The sequence below is a fragment of the Myotis yumanensis genome, unplaced genomic scaffold (genome assembly GCF_028538775.1).
Source record: "Myotis yumanensis isolate MYYU_CA2020_CCGP unplaced genomic scaffold, mMyoYum1.0.hap1 SCAF_7, whole genome shotgun sequence".
Taxonomy (NCBI): Eukaryota; Metazoa; Chordata; class Mammalia; order Chiroptera; family Vespertilionidae; genus Myotis; species Myotis yumanensis.
Genome location: NW_027223758.1, coordinates 39,251,163 through 39,271,445, shown reverse-complemented (window position 1 = coordinate 39,271,445; position 20,283 = coordinate 39,251,163). Strand labels below are relative to the sequence as shown.

Genomic DNA, 20,283 nt, shown 5'->3' with positions numbered 1-20,283 from the left:
AGCCTGACCAAGGGCTGCACTTAGGAATTGGGCCTGCCCTCTGCCACCCGGGAGCAGGCCTAAGCCAGCAGGTCGTTATCTCCTGAGGGGTCCCAGACTTCGAGAGGGCACAGGCCGGGCTGGGGGACCCCCCCCCCCCCCCCGCCCCGAGTGCACAAATTTTTGTGTACCGGGCCTCTAGTATTATCTAAAAGTAGAGGAAGGAAACAGCAGCTCTTACTAACCATCTAGTTACGTAGAATGGCTTCTACAAAACTTTAACAACATTTTTTAGCTGTAAATTTATTTGTGTTTTTATTAAAAGCTCTTCTTACTTTTAAATCACAAAGCAAATTTTAAGTCATCTAGGGAAGCACATCTTAACCTAGTAAATTGAATCTTTCTTTTTCACAAGTATTTAAATCAAAAGTACAATAGAAATGAATTGATTTAATACTATACTGGGGGGAGGGAGGGAAACATACATTCTTATTTCCTTTTGTGGAGTTTGAGGATGGGGGTGGAATGGGAAGACTGCTTCACTCTAGCCTTTTCCAGATTGAAATCTTTCTACACGTTTACTAAGTATCAAGCACTTAGAATCCTATATAATAAAGAGGTAATATGCAAATTGACCATCACACCCTGGTACAAGATGGCCGCCCCTATGTGGTCAAAGGTGCCACCACAAGATGGCTTGCAGGGGAGGGCAGTTGGGAGCGACCAGGCCTGCAGGGGAGGGCAGTTGGGGACAATCGGGCTGGCAGGGGAGCAGTTAGGCATCTATCAGGCTGGCAGGGGAGTGGTTAGGGGCAATGAGGCAGGGAGGCAGGTGAGCAGTTGGGAGCCAGCAGTTCTGGATTGTGAGAGGGATTGGAGAGGGTGCAGGCTGGGCTGAGGGACATCCTCCTTAGTGCATGAACTTTTTGCACAGGGTCTCTAGTCTATATACATAAAAGCCTCAGTGATTGTTGCACCCGAAACAACTGAACAGATGACTGAACAGGCAGCGTGGGGCAACCAGGCCAGCAGGGGGGTTAGTGAGGGACAACCAAACGACTGAGCAGCGAGCTGTGTGGGGCAACCAGGCCGGCAGGGGGGTTAGTGAGGGGCGACCAAACAACCGAACAGCAGGCTGCGTGGGGCAACCAGGCCAGTGGTGGGGGGGTGGGGGAGGCAGTAAGGGGCAACCAGGCTGGCGGGGGGTGGCGGGGGAGTAAGGGGCAATCAGGCTGGCGGGGGATAGGGGCAGTTGGGGGCAACCAAGTCAGCACAGGGGGCAGTTGGGAGTGATCAGGCCATCAGGGGGTCTGTTAGGTGTGATCAGGCAGGCAGGCAGGTGAGCAGTTAGGAGCCAGTGGTCCCGGATTGTAAGAGAGATGTCCCCCAAGGGGTCCCCAATTGGAGAGGGTTCAGGCTGGGCAAATTTCATGCACCGGGCCTGTAATATAAGTAATATTGAACAAGAGTCTGTGTTGCATAGCAAATTATAAGCCACGTGCCCCAAAGTTATAGTGCAAAGTATAAAACAATTTATACATTCAAATTTTCTAAGTAGTAGTTTATAGTGGTTTAGAGATTAGGCAGAATATTAAATATGGAAAATAATATTGACAATATTAGTGAAAAGATGCCGATATAGAAAATACATCACCTGTTACATTCTAAGTGTGCTTTTGATTTTAAATCTTTTAAACCCCCTTAGCCCTCTCATTTTCTGTTTAAATTATCTCTACTTAAATCCAAATGTTCACCCCTTTTCAACTTTCAGCCTTTCTCTGAAGTCTCCCTTGATTATTCCTATCCTTACTGACCTACCCCCTTTTTCTGCATTCCCCATAGGAGGAACACTTCTGTAATGATCAGTAGGTACTTAATAATCCATGCCATGCTCATTAGCCACTTTGATTGGACATTTCTTTCTTTCCCCACTGGGATACAAATGCTGACAATAGACTGGGAAATAATCAATAACAGATGGCAAATACTGGCTTAAGACCCAGCATGTAGGGAGTGAAGTAGAGCAGGTCCACCTGGCGGCCTCTTCAGCAGCTGGAATCTTCATGGGCGATAAACGAGGTGGGTTGTACAGAAGGGGTGAAGAGAAAACTCTGGGTCCCCGGCTGGATGAGTCAAACAGGCTCAGGGAAATTTTTCTTTTCCAATCATTTGAAGATTGGCGGTCCCAAGACTGAGTCATCACCATATGGGAATTCCAGCAAATGATTGAGCAAGAGGGGCAAGATTTCATGAAGACAAATGCTGTGGAAAATCTTGGCAGAGAAGACAGAACAGCTTAGACATGCCTCCTTCAGAGTAAGACTGTTGGCCTGGCTTGAGGAGGGCTGAGGGCTCAAAAATGTCATTCGTCATCTTCAATTTCGACTTCGTGATCCTGGGTGGTGGTTTCAGCTGGCTGCATGGCAGATGGAGGCACCGTGGTAGGAGAGCTTTGATTGGGCACAGTGGCAGGTGGTGTGGTGCTCTGAGATTCAGTCAGGATCGATGTGGCAGGAGATGTGGTAGGAGATGGGGTAGAACCAGGGGTGGGGGCAGGAGAAGCAGTAGCACTAGTGGTGGGGACAGGAGAAGTAGTAGCACTAGTGGTGGGGGCAGGAGAAGTAGTAGCACTAGTGGTGGGGGCAGGAGGGGCAGTAGTACTAGTGGTGGGGGCAGGAGGGGCAGTAGTACTAGTGGTGGGGGCAGAAGGGGCAGTAGTACTAGTGGTGGGGGCAGGAGGAGCAGTAGTACTAGTGGTGGGGGCAGGAGAAGTAGTAGCACTAGTGGTGGGGGCAAGAGATGAGGTAGAACCAGGCGTGGGGGCAGGAGTTGCGGTAGAACCAGGGTTGCAGATCACATGACTGGACTTTCCATCTGTGTGAATGACGATGGTTGTACCCATGGTGTGCTTGCCAAAGTGAACAAAATATAAGACCAGAACAACGAGGGTTGTAGCAATTAGACAGGCCAGCAGACACACCAGAAATGTTTTCCAGAGTGACCATGGTTTTGCTGTAACCTGCAAAGGATTATAGTAAGTGGATATTTCAGCAAATTACATAGGAGCTGCTTAGGTAAGTGATTGCAATTAGAATAAGGCTAACCTTTTCCAAATGATATAATTTAAAGCACAACATATCAACCTCCACTCTGTCTTTCAAATAAGCACAAAAACACCCACAGACACACACCCCTTGTCCACTAGTCCATGAGAACAAAATGTTCCCTCTTAGTTACCCTTTCACAGTAAAGCAATAAGGCGTCATCTCAAATGCAAGTAGATTGCCTCAGGAATATATTACATTAAGTTATTATCTGCTACTAACATTGCAATATCAATTATCTAATTAGTCCTCATGGGTAGAAAAATAATGTATAGGCATATCAAAACATTTAGATTGGTTATGTTTGGGTGAAGAAAATTAACAAATATTCTTTTTTTCATCATTATTTCCTGTTTTCATATTATCTATTGAGAGTTTATAATTAGAGAATTATTTATTAAATACATTTTTATCTATTAACCATAAATGAAAGAACTTTCATTGAGCCTAGAAAGACATTAAAATGGGAAATCTCTAGTATGGAGGAGATCTTGAAGGAACAGACTACAGCTCTCATAAAAGATTGGGGGCTGCAGGTTCTAGGTTTTGCCCAGAGATTATGGAGGGAAGCTCTGAAGAAGGGTTGAAGAGCCAAAAGACAGCAGCAAATGAAGGGTTAAAGGAGAAGAGAGCCCTGCGGGGCTGGGGGGTGAGGAGGTGGGGGGGGTGCAGGAGCTGCGGGCCTGCCTGTCCCATTTTTCCATTTTTCCTTTGTGCCAAAGGACTACTGAAAACTTCCCATGTCCCCCAGTTTTCAAACCTTACCCATTGCGGCTGGAAGGTCACAGGAGATGATCTACAACAACAGTGTGTTCTGCAATTTGAACAGTATGGATTTCTGGGTAACTGCAGAGAAAGAATTTAAAACAGACAACCAACCCTGGTTTTTGAGGTTAAAGAAAGTTTATTTGAACCAGAAACATAGACATATAAAATATATTAAAAATTGTGTGACTCTAACATGTATCAAATGAAGAACTCATCAATCTAGGAGAATCTGAAACCCTAAAAATGATTTAATGATATAAATTATAAAAATACATTTTTCATATCAAATGATCAAAGAAGAAAAATAAATGATCATTTCAGTAGATGCCCAAGGGTCATTCAACAAATTTGAGTAGTCCGTTGTGACACAGACAAACAATACAAATCTCAAAGAAATAAAAATAAAAGAATAATTCCCAATTGTGGTGAGGAATATTGACCTCGAATCAATGACCAACATCATATATACCAGTGAAATGTCAAGCACCTTCCTTTAAAGTCAGGAGTGAAGACTATCTCCTACCACCAATATTAGGTAATATTTTTCCCATTTTTAAAATTGTAAATCATTTCTTATTTTTCAATTACAGTTCACATACAATAATATATTAGTTTTAGGTGTACACCACAGTGATTAGGCATTCTATAACTTCCTAAGTGATCATCCAGATAAATCTTGCACCCATCTGACACCACACATAGTTATTAAAATATTATTGATTCTATTCCCTATGCTATGCTTTAAATTTTTATTCTGTAACTATCAATTTGTACTTCTTAATCCCTTCACCTTTTTCACCCAGCTCCCCACCCCCTCCCCATCTGGCAAACATCAAAATGTTCTCTGCATCTATATGAGTCTGTTCCTGTTCTGTTTGTTCATTTATTTTGTTTTATTAGACGTTCTCATCAACATGGAGCAATAATAAAAGTGTGAAGATAAAACTAGCATTATGTCCACATAATATAATTGTGTACAAACAGAATCCCATATATCAAAATGTGAAAAATATATGTAACAATACTTGTTGTTTGTGTGTGTGTATGTGTGTGTGTGTATTAGCAACTGCAATAGTAATAAAACATATGAAATGGTTAAGCATATAAAATACCATAGGGCTTATATAAAGAAAACCATGGAACTCTACTGAGGAACAAAAAGACAGCTTAAATAAATGTCCTCTTATAGAAGGTTTCAGTAGCATAAGCTCTCAATTGTCTAAATTTTAATTAAGAGCTTTATGGAAATTTTACAGGGAAAAAAATAGACAAAAATCTAATGTGGCAAAATAAATCAACCAACAATAAAATTACATTTGATTGGGGTGAGAGGAGGCAGAAAGCAAAATATTAGCAGTGGTTTTCTCTGGGATGGATCATGAGTGACTCTTTTTCTTTGTAATTTTCCAAATGTTCTAAAATTATAGAATAATGGTAAAAAAAAAATGTCTCCTGCCCCTTGTTTTGGGGGGATCTAAGAGATTGTCATCAGATTACTAAAAAAATGGGAAATTCTAACTATTTCCTTTCATAGTCTCAGAAGTTGATTTTACTGTTCGTGTTTTTTAGCATAATTAACTAATTACATGACTTAATGGAATAAACATAGCTCATTTAATATATTATGAAAAGGAGACAGAAACAAAATGATGTATAAGAGATACTAAAGCAGTGACATTTTTCAGCTTCCTTCACACATAAGGCATGCTATACATTAATGCTATGGTGGTACCGTTAATGAATCCCCAAATACAGCCTTCCAGTTGAAAAGCAATTCGATGTCAAATCCTAGCCTTGTATTTATTTTGTTTCACTTGTGGCTTGGTTCTACAACCTCAAGCTAATTCTAAAATTTATTTTTCTTTGTTAGGAACATAGTAGTCCAGATATTTGAAAAGTAGCCTATTACAATGAATAGATTATATGTGAGAAATTTGAGTTCAATTTCTGGTTCTGCCACTGGCTAGCTAGACTTCTAATGTTTCACTTTCCTCATTTGTAAAATGAAGGGATTTGTTTGTGAATGAGAACCTTTATATGTTCTAAGAAATAGAATTTTTGCATTACTAGAGTAACACATTTTAAGCATACATTCTTTTGCCATAAGACATTTTTTATAAATTATCATTTTAAGTACACAAGTAGGCCCATGAGAATAAATATTTTCATTGGATCAAAATATTCAGAAATACAAATAATATTGTTAATATTTGCTATAAACACATTTCAAACCATCTACTCAAATTTTGTCTTCTGGTGTCTTCTGATATAAATATCAAAATTTAAGCAAAAAGTCTAATGCAAAATTCCCAAGTGATGTGAGAGCACTATTTGGCATACTAAACAACTCCCTCAACACTTGTGATCAGTGATAATAAAATTTCAGATTCCATAATAGCAAACATCAAAGATATGCAACTTAATTTTCTTGAAGGGTTAAATGTTAAAGGTCGAAAGCAAGAATATTAGACATGAAAGATTAAAGGCTATTTGCAATACTCACCAGCTCAGCTGCATTTTGTTCAGTATCCCCAGCGTGCTGCCCCTGTTTTCCATCCATCCCGAGGGTGTTGGGATCCCAGATGCGATGCTAACAATGCCTGTGCTCACTCTCTGGGTTAGAAGTTAGGAAACACTGGATTTATGTTAAATAACTGTGTATTTATTCAGTCTGGATTACGTAAACTAATAGGCATCTATTTCCTAAAAAAAAAAAAAAAAAATCCCAATTTCAATCCCAAAGTACAAATTGATACTAGTTGGAGAAAAATAAACAGAAAAAAATTGCTCCCTTTAGAAATGACACGTAGAATGTTATCTCAACTGTGAGAATGACTCTGAGCAGATATACACCCTTGCCCTCCTTATTTCACAAAACTTACTTGAAATCCCTTAAATTTGATTTCTAACAGGTTAGGGATTTAATTTTTGCTTCTAAAAAAAGCTCACAAAGCCACTCCTTAATTATGAAGATTGCAGAATTCTGTGACTAAGCAGAGGGATTATGGTGATGACTAATTCTAAAACTTTCCAAAAAAAAAGACAATATTGATATTACTGGATCATGGTAAACTTAGATGAATGGTGACTAAATTCTACTGCACTATCTATAAGTCAGTGGCTACATTGAGATGGACAAGGAAAAACACATTACAATGGCTTTAGCTGCAGTTAAAAATAAAAATAAGAGATAAGTACACTTTGGTAGCTCTTAATTATATAAATCAAGGATTATCCACAGTAAACCGTGCCTGCTTGTTAGCACATTATATTTAGATTAGGTAATAATTGTCACTGTTGCTGATGACTCCTAATCTTTTAGATGAGCAGGAACTGGAAAAGAATGTCTTTGGTTCTTTCTCACTTCTCACAGATAGAAGTGTACATGATACAGCGAAATTGAGGTGGTGTTTCCAATTAGTCTGAGAGGTGATGCTCTCTGACCTTCTGGCAAAATGGTATGCAGTACAGACTAGAGGAAAAAAAATGACTTTAAAGTTCTTCTTAGTCACGCATTTCCTGTAGGCCAACAACTTTGGTTGGGGGATGCTTAGTGACAGAAACTTCCAAAATATCAATAGACTTACACATGCCCTAACTTAAGAGCAGACATGCCTTCTTGTATGGAACAGGTATATTCATGAACTGTTATGTAAATAAATTCTAAATCTCTGTACTAATTAAGCAAACAGTAAATATCTTTTAAGTCACTGTTAGTTGCTAGTTCCTCCCTTCCTTCCTCCCTTCCTTCCTTCCTTCCTTCCTTCCTTCCTTCCTTCCTTCTTTCCTTCTTTCCTTCTTCCTTCCTTTTCTTCTCTTTCTTTCATTCCCTTGTGGCCAAAATAAATCCTGTCTCATTAATCCAGTGTCATCTGATGGTATCTGAGCCCACTCTTATGTAATGGTTGAATAACTTTAGATCTTCAAATTATAATTCTAAACTTCTCAGTGGTCGTCTAAATCTTAGAGTAGCAAATATCTGACAAAGTTAGCATTAGAAAGCTGGTTCCCTAACTTTTTTTTTCCAATATAGGCTACTACATTTTATTAGAAAGACACGCCCTCTCTAAAGCAAAAGGGAAAGTCAGAAGACAGTGACAACGGCCTTCAATGCACTGAAAAAACAATTGCTGGTGAGCTACAAGTCTATGCTCAGCAAAAATATCTACCAGTGAAAAAGTTTAAATCAGATTATTTAAAGTTATCAGCAACAGACACTCACTAAAAGAAATGCAAAAGAGCAGAAGGGAAGAAATCTCAGTGGGAAGGGTTGAGATGTAAAAAAGAAAGGTGACAAGATAGGAAGGTCCACTATAACGCCTGCTCTGCAATATTGTACAGAAATTCCTAATCAGGGCAGTAAAATAGCAAATTAAAGATATGAAGAAGTTAAACTGTTCCTATTTGCATATGAGTAAAAACATAGAAATAAGAAGGCAAGCAAACTATTAGAATGAGTCAGAGTATAGCAAGATTAGTAGATACAAAATCAGTACAAAAATAATTTAAGAAATCAATTGTGTTTTTGTATACCAACAATAATATTCAGAAAACTAAAACTTAAAGAAATATTACTGGAAATTTTCAAGTATCTAGAAATAAACCTAACCATAGACATGTAATACTTTTACTGGAAATATTCTAAAACTTTATTAAGTCATTAATGAAGTCCCAAATAAATATACTGTTGGCAACAGTTTCAATTGGCGAGACCATTTAGAAAACACTTGACATTATCTAGTAAATTGGAAGACATTCATATAGTACTGTGATCTAGTAATTCCACTCCTTGTATATTCCCAAGGGAAATACACAGATGCACGCGCGAACACACGCGCGCGCACACACACACACACACACACACGATGTAATTGTTCAGAATCCTTAGAAGGCCTGGAGAGAGTATGTTTCTGGGTTCTGTTGTAAATACTCTGAAATGGAAAGCTTATCTATATGTCAAAGTTATGGTGCCAATTTTAAATCCCAGAAATGTCAACTTTTCAAAGCAGTTGATAACAGTGCAGAGAAATTAAATACGTTGTCCAGAGAGCATGGCTATTGGGATCATTTGTGCTTATTCTTGGTGCCAAAAATCAGCTAAAAATCAAAAGAAAAGATCAATTTCTGCTTCTCTCCCATTGCTAGTTGACTTGCTTGTGGACTCCCAAATAGAGAAATGTAGAATTCTGAGAAAGTGATCCAGAAGCTCAGTAGAGGAAGAAAAAAAGTTGATAGATTAAAATATTAGAAGTTAAAACACTCTAGCTAAATTAATTTTTATTATATAATGTGTGTACATATACAATAATACAAAAATAAACAAATATTAATGGCACACTTTACTATAAACATATACACAATGTATATGCATATAAGTGCACATATATACAAAATAGTAACAATTCCGGCATTTCACTTATAGATATGACCTTAATATACAGTGGATGGCACTGTCACTAACCATGTAACAAGGCTGCCCAGCTTACTGCGTTCTCCTCGCTTTGACTATGTTTTTAGTCTTTGCTAACTGGGTCAAGAATAAAGTTTTGTGTGTGTGTGTGTAGTCATGTCCTTTGTTTTATGCTCTGAAATTAAACAATATAATAGCCATTTACATATTATTCAACATTCACTTTACAGAATACTCATAGGTATATATTTATATGTTTATTCATGTTCATGTTTATGTTTATTCACGCTCATATTTATGTTTTATGGCAGTTTGACTTTGTGGTTTAGTGTTCTTTTTTCTAGTAAATATTTATGTTACAAGATACTAGTTACCTTCCCCCCCGCCCCCGTGTGTTGCAGTTATTTTTTTCTGTAGTTTTTTTCCTGTTTTATAAAGAAATTTATTTTTACTTACAGAAGTTTTTAAAACTTAGGAGGGTAAGCTAATTATCTCTGCTTTTTATGTTTTCATTTTCAACAATTAACTTTTTAGTACATTGGCAATCGATTTCGATTTCTTTTTTCCCCCAAACATTTAACCAATTGTTCCAGAACATTTAATATATATTCCTCTTTCAATTTGTAATATATAAGTTTTTACATTATAGATTATTTTTTTCAAGTTCTTATAAACAACCTAACCTAATTTCAAACAAACAATTATTTAATTAAGAGCTTAATACAGGTAAAGGAAGTTTGTTGAACATTCTTGTTATGACATACAGGGAGTAAATATTTTGACAAATATGACATGAACACCCAAACTTTTATGTTTTATTTGAACTTTATGAAATGTTTTATATGAACTTTATGGTCTACATATATTGTATATTATAACAAATTAATATTTGGTTATATATCTAGTAGATGACTTCCTGCTGTCTATTCTCCACAATCATTTTCTTAATTCTCATCAATACGAACAATTGACATTTGACACATGTCCTTTCTTTTGACAACACCTTTTTCTGAAAGTATGTCCTCCCTTTAATTACCTACGGATTTCTGCATTTTAATCCTGTGACTATAATTCTTTCTCTGAAGATATTGTAGTCCCAGCTAAGCTCTGCTATGGCACTGAGCACGACCTATTGTAATTAAATATATTTCAATAGGGCAGGGACCAGGCCAATTTCTGAAATGTATTTCCTGAGTGGTTAGTACCCAACAGCATAATTTATAAGAACTTAATCAATACTGGGTGACTAACTGATAAATTACTGGTTGAGGTTACAAAGTTCCATAAATACGTGATTTATGGTAATTACTAGAGAATTTCGTTTGGGAATACATGACGCCCAACAGACTTGGAGCACTTGAGTTAATTGGTGCACCCAAGTATTAGGCGTCACTTTTCTGGTCTGAGAATTCTATCTACTCTGCAAAATGTTTCATTACAATGAAGGTTTCCCAAGTTCTCATTTCAGCCAACTTGATAGAACCTTTCAATCCGGCGTCCTTCTGGATGGCTATACTTCAGTATATCTCTTGCTTTGTCCTGATCAGCAGAAAATGGAGTCTGAGACCAAATCTGCACTGAAATGAATCCCGGAGCCTTTGTGATCACTGTTACAATGACCTGCTGAAACTACCCCTCTAGAGTGACTCAAGCAGCCCATTTTGACAGAGTGGCACGAGTTGGGGAAGTAGAAGAATGGTTACATTTGTTATTGCTGGAGATATTTCCTGACATTCATCAAAAAATTTATAACAATCAAAATACAAAGAATAGTAATACAGACACCTACCTCTGTATCTACTGTCCATAATAAAACATAGCAGTCACTAATACAATTGAAGCCCCATTACACATTCCCCTATAATATCCTCTATCTCCAGAAGTTGCCAGAACCTTAAATTATGTGTTATCATTCCCTTCTATTTCTTTATAGCTAGACTACATACTCCTGCATTTTTAGAAACATAAATGGTAAAGGTATTAAGCTGTATGCTTCTGGACTTGCATTTATTTATTTATTTTATTTCTATTTTGAAATTTCTACTTCAAACCATGCTGCTATGAACATCTCATCCATGTCTTCTGGCACTAAGAGTTGACCCTTGAACACCAGGGGATGGAGGAAGGGCAGGGGCCTGAGGGTTAGGGGCACCGACCTCCTGTGCACTCAAAAACCTAAGTATAGCTTTTCACTCCCCCAACTTAACTACTGATAGTCTACCATTGACTGGAAGCCTTACTGTAACATAAATAGTCAATTAATACACATTTTTATGTTATATGTATTATATACTGAATTTTACACTGAAATAAGCTTGAGAAAGAAAATGTTGTTCATGAAATCATAAGGGAGAGAAAACACATTTATAGTATTTATTGAAAAAAATCCACGTATGAGTGACTCATGTATTCGAACCTGTGTTTGAAATGATATAGATATAGCTATTACTAGAGAAACACAAAGAGAGAGAGGAGTTGCTATGTTACAGGGCATGCACATTTCAAATTTATTGGAAAATGCAAAAATATTTTCCTAAGTGCTTGTACTAGTCTGCATCCCTACAAGCAGTGAATGAGAGTGACCATTTTTCTATATCATTGTCAATACTTGAGATTTTCAGACTTTTAAAGCATACTTTCCAATCTAGTGGATATAAATGACCCCAGAGTAAATCTAGTGGAGAATGCAATTCCAAAACCATTACCTCCTTCCCAGACTTTTCTCTGGAGTCTAGACATCTGCCCTCTATTAGATTCCCTCTCTTATACGTCCCAAAGACACCTCAGCATGCACTGGTGGACCTGGATTGGACTAGGGCTCATGAAAAGGGGCATTGGTGGTCACAAGAAAGTCCGAGAACACATATAATGGGAGTCAGAAAATGAGATATCCAGAAAAGGAAGTGTTTGTGGTTGGAGTATAAAATTGAAATTTAAACTTTTAGTGGGGGAGTTGTTCTTGCAGAGGATAGGGTCTATGGGTCATTGGAGGCTAAATGACCACTATTTACATAAAGTGACGGTAGAGAAAATGAAAATGACCAGGAATTGAATAATGATGGTCACAGGGAGGTTAGAAAGTAGGAGAGCCAAATGGCAAGGGCCTCAAATAATGTGTTTTAGTGAGAAAAGGTAAGTAATGGTTTGCCAGCAATGATGAGCAACTAGAATGCTTGCCTTCCCTTCACCCCCACTGACATCCCCAATGTGGTCAAAACATGCTACAAAGAAGTAATGAGTCATAGTCACTAAAGACAAAGGGAAATGTTATCCTATGGAAAGAGACAGTGTTCTTTAAGGCAAAAAGATGGTGGAATCACTGTTGAAAGAAACCAAAAAGGTAAGAGAGTTTGTAACAGGTATTTCATAGGACACAGTGGGAGAGGTTAGGAAGAAAGGGACGAATTAAAAGGTGAACTAGGAGAGAGAAAGTAGAGAGCAAGATGGGGATGAAAGTCAGGCCAGGCATTGGTGATGAGAAGGGGTTATCTCTCCTTCAGTTAGAAGGGGTTATCCCGGTGGAATCTGCAGATCTCATTCTTCAAGGGGCACTTTGGTGAAAGCCTTTTCAGTGCAACACAAGCCAAGGCCTGATGTCTCAGGGTTCCAAATTGCAAGACATGGACACAATGAGTCAAGGTCTGATCCAACACTTGGAACAAACATTTCTGAACCAGGTGAAGCTTGGCACAAGACTAAGCACTGGGGATTAAACATTTGTGCAGCTCGGCTTTGGAACTATAGGCGCAATTAATTTATAGTCCCAACATGCTCAGTAAAAAACAACTGCTTATCCTTGAATTTGGTTTTATTCCCAACCTTGAGAGGTTATTCAATTTGCCCAGGAGTGGAATCTCTGAAAAACAAGTTTAAAGTACCTTATTTAAATTTTTAAAAACCTTCAGAATCTCAGAGCTTGCCTGGTTTGAAGATTCTCCCTGCACTGTTGGAAGTCTGTTTTTCATAAGTAGACAGTAGAAAAGGGTCCAGAAAAGAAGAGTATGGGACATCCATTATTAACACATTGAGTGAACTGCTTTCCTCACATCATCTTTTTTAAAAATTTATCTTTATTGTTGAAACTATTACAGATGTCCCCCTGTTTCCCCATTGACCCCCTCCTTCCCTCCCCCCTCCCAGGCCTTCACTGCACTGTCTGGGTCCATGGGTTATGCATATATGCATATAAGTTCTTTGGTTAATCTCTCCCCACCCTCTACCCTCCCACACCCACCTTCCCTCTGAGATTTGTCAGCCTGTTCTATGCTTCTCTGCCTCTGGATCTATTTTGTTCATCAGTTAATTTTGTTCACTAGATTCCACATATGAGTGAGATTATGTGATACTTGTCTTTCTCTGACTGGCTTATTTTGCTTAGGATAGTACTCTCCAGGGCCCTCCATTGTTGTCTCAAAGGGTAAGAGATCCTTCTTTTTTTATAGCTGCATAGTACTCCATTGGGTAAATGTACCACAGCTTTTTTATCTACTGACGGGCACTTGGGCTGTTTCCAGATCTTAGCTATTATAAATTGCACCACTATGAACATAGGGGTGCATATATTCTTTCTGATTGGTGTTTTGGGATTCTTGGGATATAATCCTAGAAGTAGGATCACTGGATCAAATGACAGTTCCATTTTTAAGTTTTTGAGGAAACTCCATACTGTTTTCCATAGTGGCTGCACCAGTCTGCATTCCCACCAGCAGTGCACTAGGGTCCCCTTTTATCCACAATCACTCTTGTTTGTTGATCTGTTGATGGCAGCCATTCTGTGAGGTGATACCTCATTGTCATGTTTTGTTTTTTATCTTTATCTCATTGTCTTTTTAATTTGCATCTTTCTGATGATCTTGAGCATTTTCTCATATGTCTCTTGGCCATCTCACATTATCTTATTTCAACTCTTAGAGAATAAGACTACTTCCACCTCAGCTCCCAATCTTTCCTAAGGGGTTTATGTGGGAACTGCAAATACAAATCTACTCTGCTACTTCTGCAGAGGAAAATCTTCTAGAAAAAGTAGTAGTCTTTTAGAGTATACATTGTATGTGGCACTATTTGTAATAAACTGGTAACCAATCCATTGTTTCCTTTTTCTTTTTTATTGAATTTATAGGGGTGACATTGGTTACTAAAATTATATAGGTTTCAGATGTACAATTCTATAACACATCACTTGTATATTGTATTGTGCATTCACCATCCCAAGCCAAATGTCCTTCCATCACCATTTATACCCCCTGTACCTTCTTCTACTTCCCCTACCCGCTTTGCCGCTGGTAATCACTATCCTGCTGTCTGTATCTTGGAGTTGTTGTGGGGTTTTTGCTTAATCCCTTTACCTTTTCCACCCATCCCAGCAACCTCCCTCCCCACTCACATCTGTCAGTCTATTCTCTATCTATGAGTCTGTTTCTAGTTTGTTTGTTTATCATGTCCATTAGATTCTACATATGAGTGAAAATTTTAGGTTTAGGCTGCTAACTATGCTTAATTTGAGAGGATGTTCAAAGAGCTTTGCTAAGTCCTGAAGAACCATAAAGAAATTGTTCTCTGACATCATGCATCCTATCTTCTACCTGGCTGTTTGCATAGTTAACCACGTGGAAAAGTAACATTGATTCTGTATCTGCAGAAATTGGTTTCTCCGGTGGTTGAAATCAAAAAGCAATTTAATTCTATATCTACGTGATTACCATTGGGTCACACGATGAGAGGTCTGTATATTACAAGTGCCTTTATGAAATCGTACCTATTTAACCTTAATATAGGTGAAATAAACATTTTTGCCAAACATATTGATTTACCAATAGACAACTAGATATTTCATGACAGGTGGAGAGTTCAAAATATAGGTAAAATGGAAGAGTTAAAAATGTTTCTACTATTCACTGGGTTTCAAGTTGTCAACATCTATAGGCTTGTCTTATATTTTCCTTCCATTCCATGTCAGCCATTTCACAATCCCAACTCTAGAAATATTTGTCACTTTGTTTAATGCCTTTTGTAGTTGCAGATTTCAGGAAATACTGGACTTAATTGATGTTAAGCTACCTATGATACATCTACCTCAGGGTGGATTCAGTTCAACAATAATGATTTCATATTATAGGCTACACCTTTTGGGATAGGATGTTTGGAGCATATACATTCTGTAAAACAATAATATGACCATGCCACCATTTGACAGAAACTTTATATAACTACTTTTTTATGAGTTTTTCTAACAAGACAATGAATCTGAAATCCAGTATAAAATTTGTTCCATAGACCTACTAGTTTATGTTAAAGTATCTAAAATGACAAAGACCATTTGTCTTTGTAAAAGCTCCGAACTCTTTATATAAATCACTAGAAAACTCTATTGGCAATTGCCCAAATCACTTTAAATTCTAGACTTGAATAACTTCAAACATTGCTTGTATGCAGGTGTCAATTACCTCCTACTGACAAAAAAAGAAAGCAAAGATCTAGCTCACCTGTCATCTCCTACTTAAAACCATGCCTCCAGCCTATTGTCTTGACTTATGTAATCACTCACCTGTTTTCTTAACTGAAACATGAAACTTAAGGGACCACAGAAATTACCTAGTCTCATTTCCTCACTTATCAGATTTGCAGAGTTGTGGTGAAGTGAGGTTCCCTGACAATCAACTTCACCATCCACAATTTCTGTCCTTTTAGCTTAGTTTTAAACTTTGACTAAGGCAGAAGTTGAAGTTTCTTTGAGAAGTCACAGGTAAATAACCAAACTGGAAAAAAAAATTATCATAGTGAATTGAAGCCAGCTTAGCTACAATGATGGAGCAAGAAGATCCTTTTCCTGCCAGCAGGCATGGCTTAGTGGTTAAGCGTTGACCTATGAACCAGGAGGTTACGGTTCAATTCCCAGTCAGGGCACATGCCCAGGTTATGGGCTTGATCCCCAGTGTAGGGCATACAGGAGTCAGTGGATCAATGATTCTCTCTCATCTTTGATGTTTCTTCTCTCTGCCTCTCCCTTACTCTCTAAAATCAATAAAAACATATATTTTTTTAAAAAATTTTAAAAGAAGATCCTCTTCCTAATTGGAAGTAGGCTGGTGTGGGAAATTGGATGGTGTATAGTGTGTAAATATATTCTGATAGGTAAGTTACAGTAGTGTCTCTCTCTTTTTCTGTCTGGAAAATCTGAATTATTCTTTGAATTGAATATCCCGCTCACGACCCACATTCTCCACTAAACCTTGCCTGGTAGCTGATAAAGAATCTATAATCAGGACATCATTCCCCAACAACTTTACCTTCTAGTTTACATTTATAATAATTGTACTACGAAGAACTCTTTTTTAACTTGACAACTTGGCATTTTACATTCATCTTGCTTAACGCTTTGTTCCATCATACAGAGGTAATGTAGTTGACAAAACTTGGTTCATTACTGAAAAATAATCATTCATTCATTCATTCAACCAACACCCATTGACATCAACTTTGTGCCTGGTATAGTCCTATGCTAAGTGCTATGGGTTTAGAAGATAAAAGACAGTGAGCTCAGTTGGTAAGGAGATTACAATACAGTGTGGTTTGTGTTTTGATAAAGCAACTTACTTCTTTGAGCCCTCAGAGAATGGTGCCAAACCACATAAGCCAGTTGGTGATATTAAGGAAGTTATTCTATAGGATTCCACAGCTAAGCTGGGGGTTAAGGATGGGTAAGAAGTAAGCCAGGTAAAGAAAGAAGAGTGCAAGTTCCAGGAAGAGCCAGCAGTTTAGGAAAAGACTGGTGGATCCCAGGGAAATGCATTAGGCGCAGGCTGGAAAGGAAAGGCGGCAGATCTCGTGTAGGAAACTCGATGCTATTCTGAAGTGCCGGAAGCCGGTCCATCCTTGCTGTTTGACACAGTCACTGCAAGAAAGAAACATCTGCACAGCATGTGTTTCAAGGGACCTGGCATGTATAGCATATTGTTCTTAATATGTTTGCTCTCCTTAGTGCCATGTGTTTTAACCAAGGTCACCTCTCCGAGAAAGGTTGTTTCCCCAGGTGGGGATCTTTCCCTGATGTTAGGGAGGGGATACAACCCCTTAATTAAGTGCCAGGCGGGTAGTTAAGCTACATAATCTTTACTCCCTGGAATGGAGATAAGAAACGCCCTAACCTTTGTAATAGAAATTGACAGGATTAAAATCGGCTGGTATAAATACGGATGTAACAAGACAATAATCATCAGATCTTCATCAGATCCTCATCAGTTCCTAACCAGAACTCCGACCAGAACTTTGGCTTGGAGATCCTGGCTAGAGGTCCTGACTAGGCTGCTGATCAACTGAAGGCTGTCTTCGTGTCATTCCTTCTTCACCGACTCCGTCCACACCTTTGGGGACCCCTGGACCCGCTGGGATTGGACTCCAGCACTGAAGGCTATTAGAAATCAGAGGATTCACTTAAGCAACAAAATAGAATTTGTATTTTTGGAAAGATTTCTCTCACTGAAGCATGGAGCATGAATTGAAAGGGCAAGAGGGGGAGAGAGGGAGCCCAGGCTAGAAGTTGAAAGAACCAATCCCTGGGATCAGGCCTATACCAGCAGTTGGACATCCCCCAAGGGGTCCCAATTGGAAAGGGTGCAAGCTGGGCTGAAGGGATGACTCCCCCGCCGCATGAATTTCATGCACTGGGCCTCTAGTAAGTATATATTTTCCAAAAGCTGTTTTCAACTATACTATGTTGAACCCCACTTGCCAATGAATAGTGGATGTTGTAACAATACGTTTCCTGAAGTAGCTTTTCCCCCTCTCGTGCCTACACTGCCAAGAACGTTTCTCCAGTGCCCTGCGCTGTCCTGTCTTTCTCCTGAGCACTCAATGCCAATCCCTGGAGAAGATCCTGTTAGTGGATACAAGCTCCCCTTTTGTCTGTGGCTCCTGGGGTTTCTGTGTTCTCACACTAGCCCATACTTGGCCTTTAGCAACTTGATTAAAAAAAATGTTAGTTGAATTCCTAACTGCTGTATTATGACCCCATCTTCCTATTGTGTTCTGCACAAGTGAAGCAGCACCTGGGTCCCGCCTTTCCTTGGAGACTCCTGTCTTTATTTGAATTTCAGGCTAGTAGGTTACTCTGTGGTGTCAGTTCTCTGATGGGTTCAAAATGCCATGATTTTGTGGATTGTCCGTTTTTTTCTTGTTAGGGTGAAAGTGATGCTCTTTCTGCTTCCTATATCTTAGTAAACTGGAGGTTTAGGCAACCTACCTGCTCTGAAATGCCATTTATTTCTTCTTTGTAAAATAAAAAGATATTAACAGTCACCTCGTTGACTTCTCATGAAAAATGTCTGAGATATAAAGCACCTCATCTACAATCAGTTTTATTAAATGTCCTCCCACTCTCAAGTTGCCCGCTAGTGTTTATTTGGAATTCATTAAAAGTTTGTTGTGTAAACTATGTCATTTATGCACACTTTGATGACTGGGTGGCAATCTTGGTACCCCTTTTATACAGCCTGTTTCAACATCAGTTTTCATCCTTTCCAAGAATAAGATAGTTGCCCTAACCGGTTTGGCTCAATGGATAGAGCATCAGCCTGCGGACTCAAGGGTCCCAGGTTTGATTCCAGTCAAGGGCATGTACCTTGGTTGCGGGCACATACCCAGTAGGGAGTGTGCCGGAGGCAGCTGATCGATGTTTCTCTCTCATCGATGTTTCTAACTCTCTATCCCTCTCCCTTTCTCTCTGTAAAAAATCAATAAAATATATATATATATTTTTAAAAAGCTCTTCATTAAAAAAAAAAAGAATAAGATTGTTGATAGAGGTAACGGGGTGACAAGATTCTAACCAATGCACCTGACCAAAATAGGTCTAATGATACAAGGGAGCCCATTGGATTTGTTTTCCTTTAATTCATTTAATTGATTCACTTATTCAACATGGGCTTACCAGGCTCTTACTAGATGTTTGCCAGATATTATTCCAGTCTGGCATTTAGGGTGCCATTCAGCTGAGAGGAGGAGACCACAGGGTAGGAAAGGTTCAATGCCGCTGGCAATTATGTACAGAAGCAGACTCTAGCGTCAGGCAAGTAAGATAATAATGTATGTTGAAATGAGAATGAAATGATGAGGTAAGGTCTCGCTCTACCTCAAAGAAAGAAAAGGAAAAGCTTCTCCATGAAGCAGGGATGCTGTTAGCTCTGTGTTCACTGCCGCCTGCGACCTGCTACGGTCCAGATTCACCTCACCACGTGGACCACCTGAGCAGCCTGCACCCCTCACGCAGACTGTTTTCCTTATCGCTGCAGCCCAGGCACAGGTCTGGCCCAGAGTGCTCCAGGTGTGTCATTTCCACACATGAAACCATTTTCAACAGAAAAGAAAAAGTGTGCCATCTAGGTGAGCTGTAGTTGCTGAAAAGATAACCTAAGTTTTCTTAATAACATTTTTTTCCAAAGGATAATAGTAGATTTAGAAAATACAAAAGCATAATCAACCAAGAAAGTTACCTAAAACTTCACTAGTTGAGAGAAGCTTTTTTTAAAGCATATTTCTGTCTTTCTTTTCCTCTTGAAATTGCATTGTATATTTTATAATCTGCTTTTTTTCAAGATGTTTGAAAATATCATGGCTATATTGTATTTCATCATGGAGCCTTTCTGCTTTTTGGACAACTGTTTTTTCAATATTTTGCATTTGTAAAACTACAAAAATCTAATTTGTACCATATTTCAAGTATTTCCTTAGCAGATATCCCAATAATTGGACTTACTCTGACAAAGGGTATAACATTTGAAAGCTACCAATATAGGTGGCCAAGTTTTTCCCCTCAGTACATTCCCTCAAACATATAATAAAAAATATTCCATAATTCAATAATAGTGCCATCAACCAAATACAGGATTGCTTATTTCACTTCATGTTCACCACAACTAAGTGGGTTTTAGTCTCAGTACCACTAAGGAAAGCAAAGGCATTTGTTATTTTATTTTAAACTAGAGGCCCAATGCATGAAATTCGTGCATGGGGGGCAGGGGGGGGAGG

The 20,283-nt window shown here is 38.6% G+C and overlaps 1 protein-coding gene across 1 annotated transcript; it reads right to left on the bottom strand.

Moving 5' to 3' along the window:
* Positions 1 to 1,094: 1,094 nt before the first annotated feature.
* Positions 1,095 to 6,453, bottom strand: LOC139014565 (mucin-7-like). The gene is made up of 3 exons (XM_070421527.1): positions 6,355 to 6,453; positions 3,849 to 3,929; positions 1,095 to 2,998 (listed from the first exon to the last, which is right to left on the bottom strand). The coding sequence occupies exons 1-3, from the start codon at positions 6,409 to 6,411 to the stop codon at positions 2,342 to 2,344; spliced, it is 795 nt and encodes a 264-aa protein (XP_070277628.1). The 5' UTR covers positions 6,412 to 6,453; the 3' UTR covers positions 1,095 to 2,341.
* Between the last annotated feature and the right edge of the window lie 13,830 nt (positions 6,454 to 20,283).

Bases quoted from the DNA above. Each gene is read 5' to 3' on its own strand.
- LOC139014565 (XM_070421527.1), bottom strand. From the start codon at position 6,411: ATGGATGGAAAACAGGGGCAGCACGCTGGGGATACTGAACAAAATGCA. The intron at 3,930-6,354 runs GTGAGTATTGCA...CTTTCTCTGCAG, and splicing joins AACAAAATGCAGCTGAGCTG to TTACCCAGAAATCCATACTG. The intron at 2,999-3,848 runs GTAAGGTTTGAA...AATCCTTTGCAG, and splicing joins TGACCTTCCAGCCGCAATGG to GTTACAGCAAAACCATGGTC.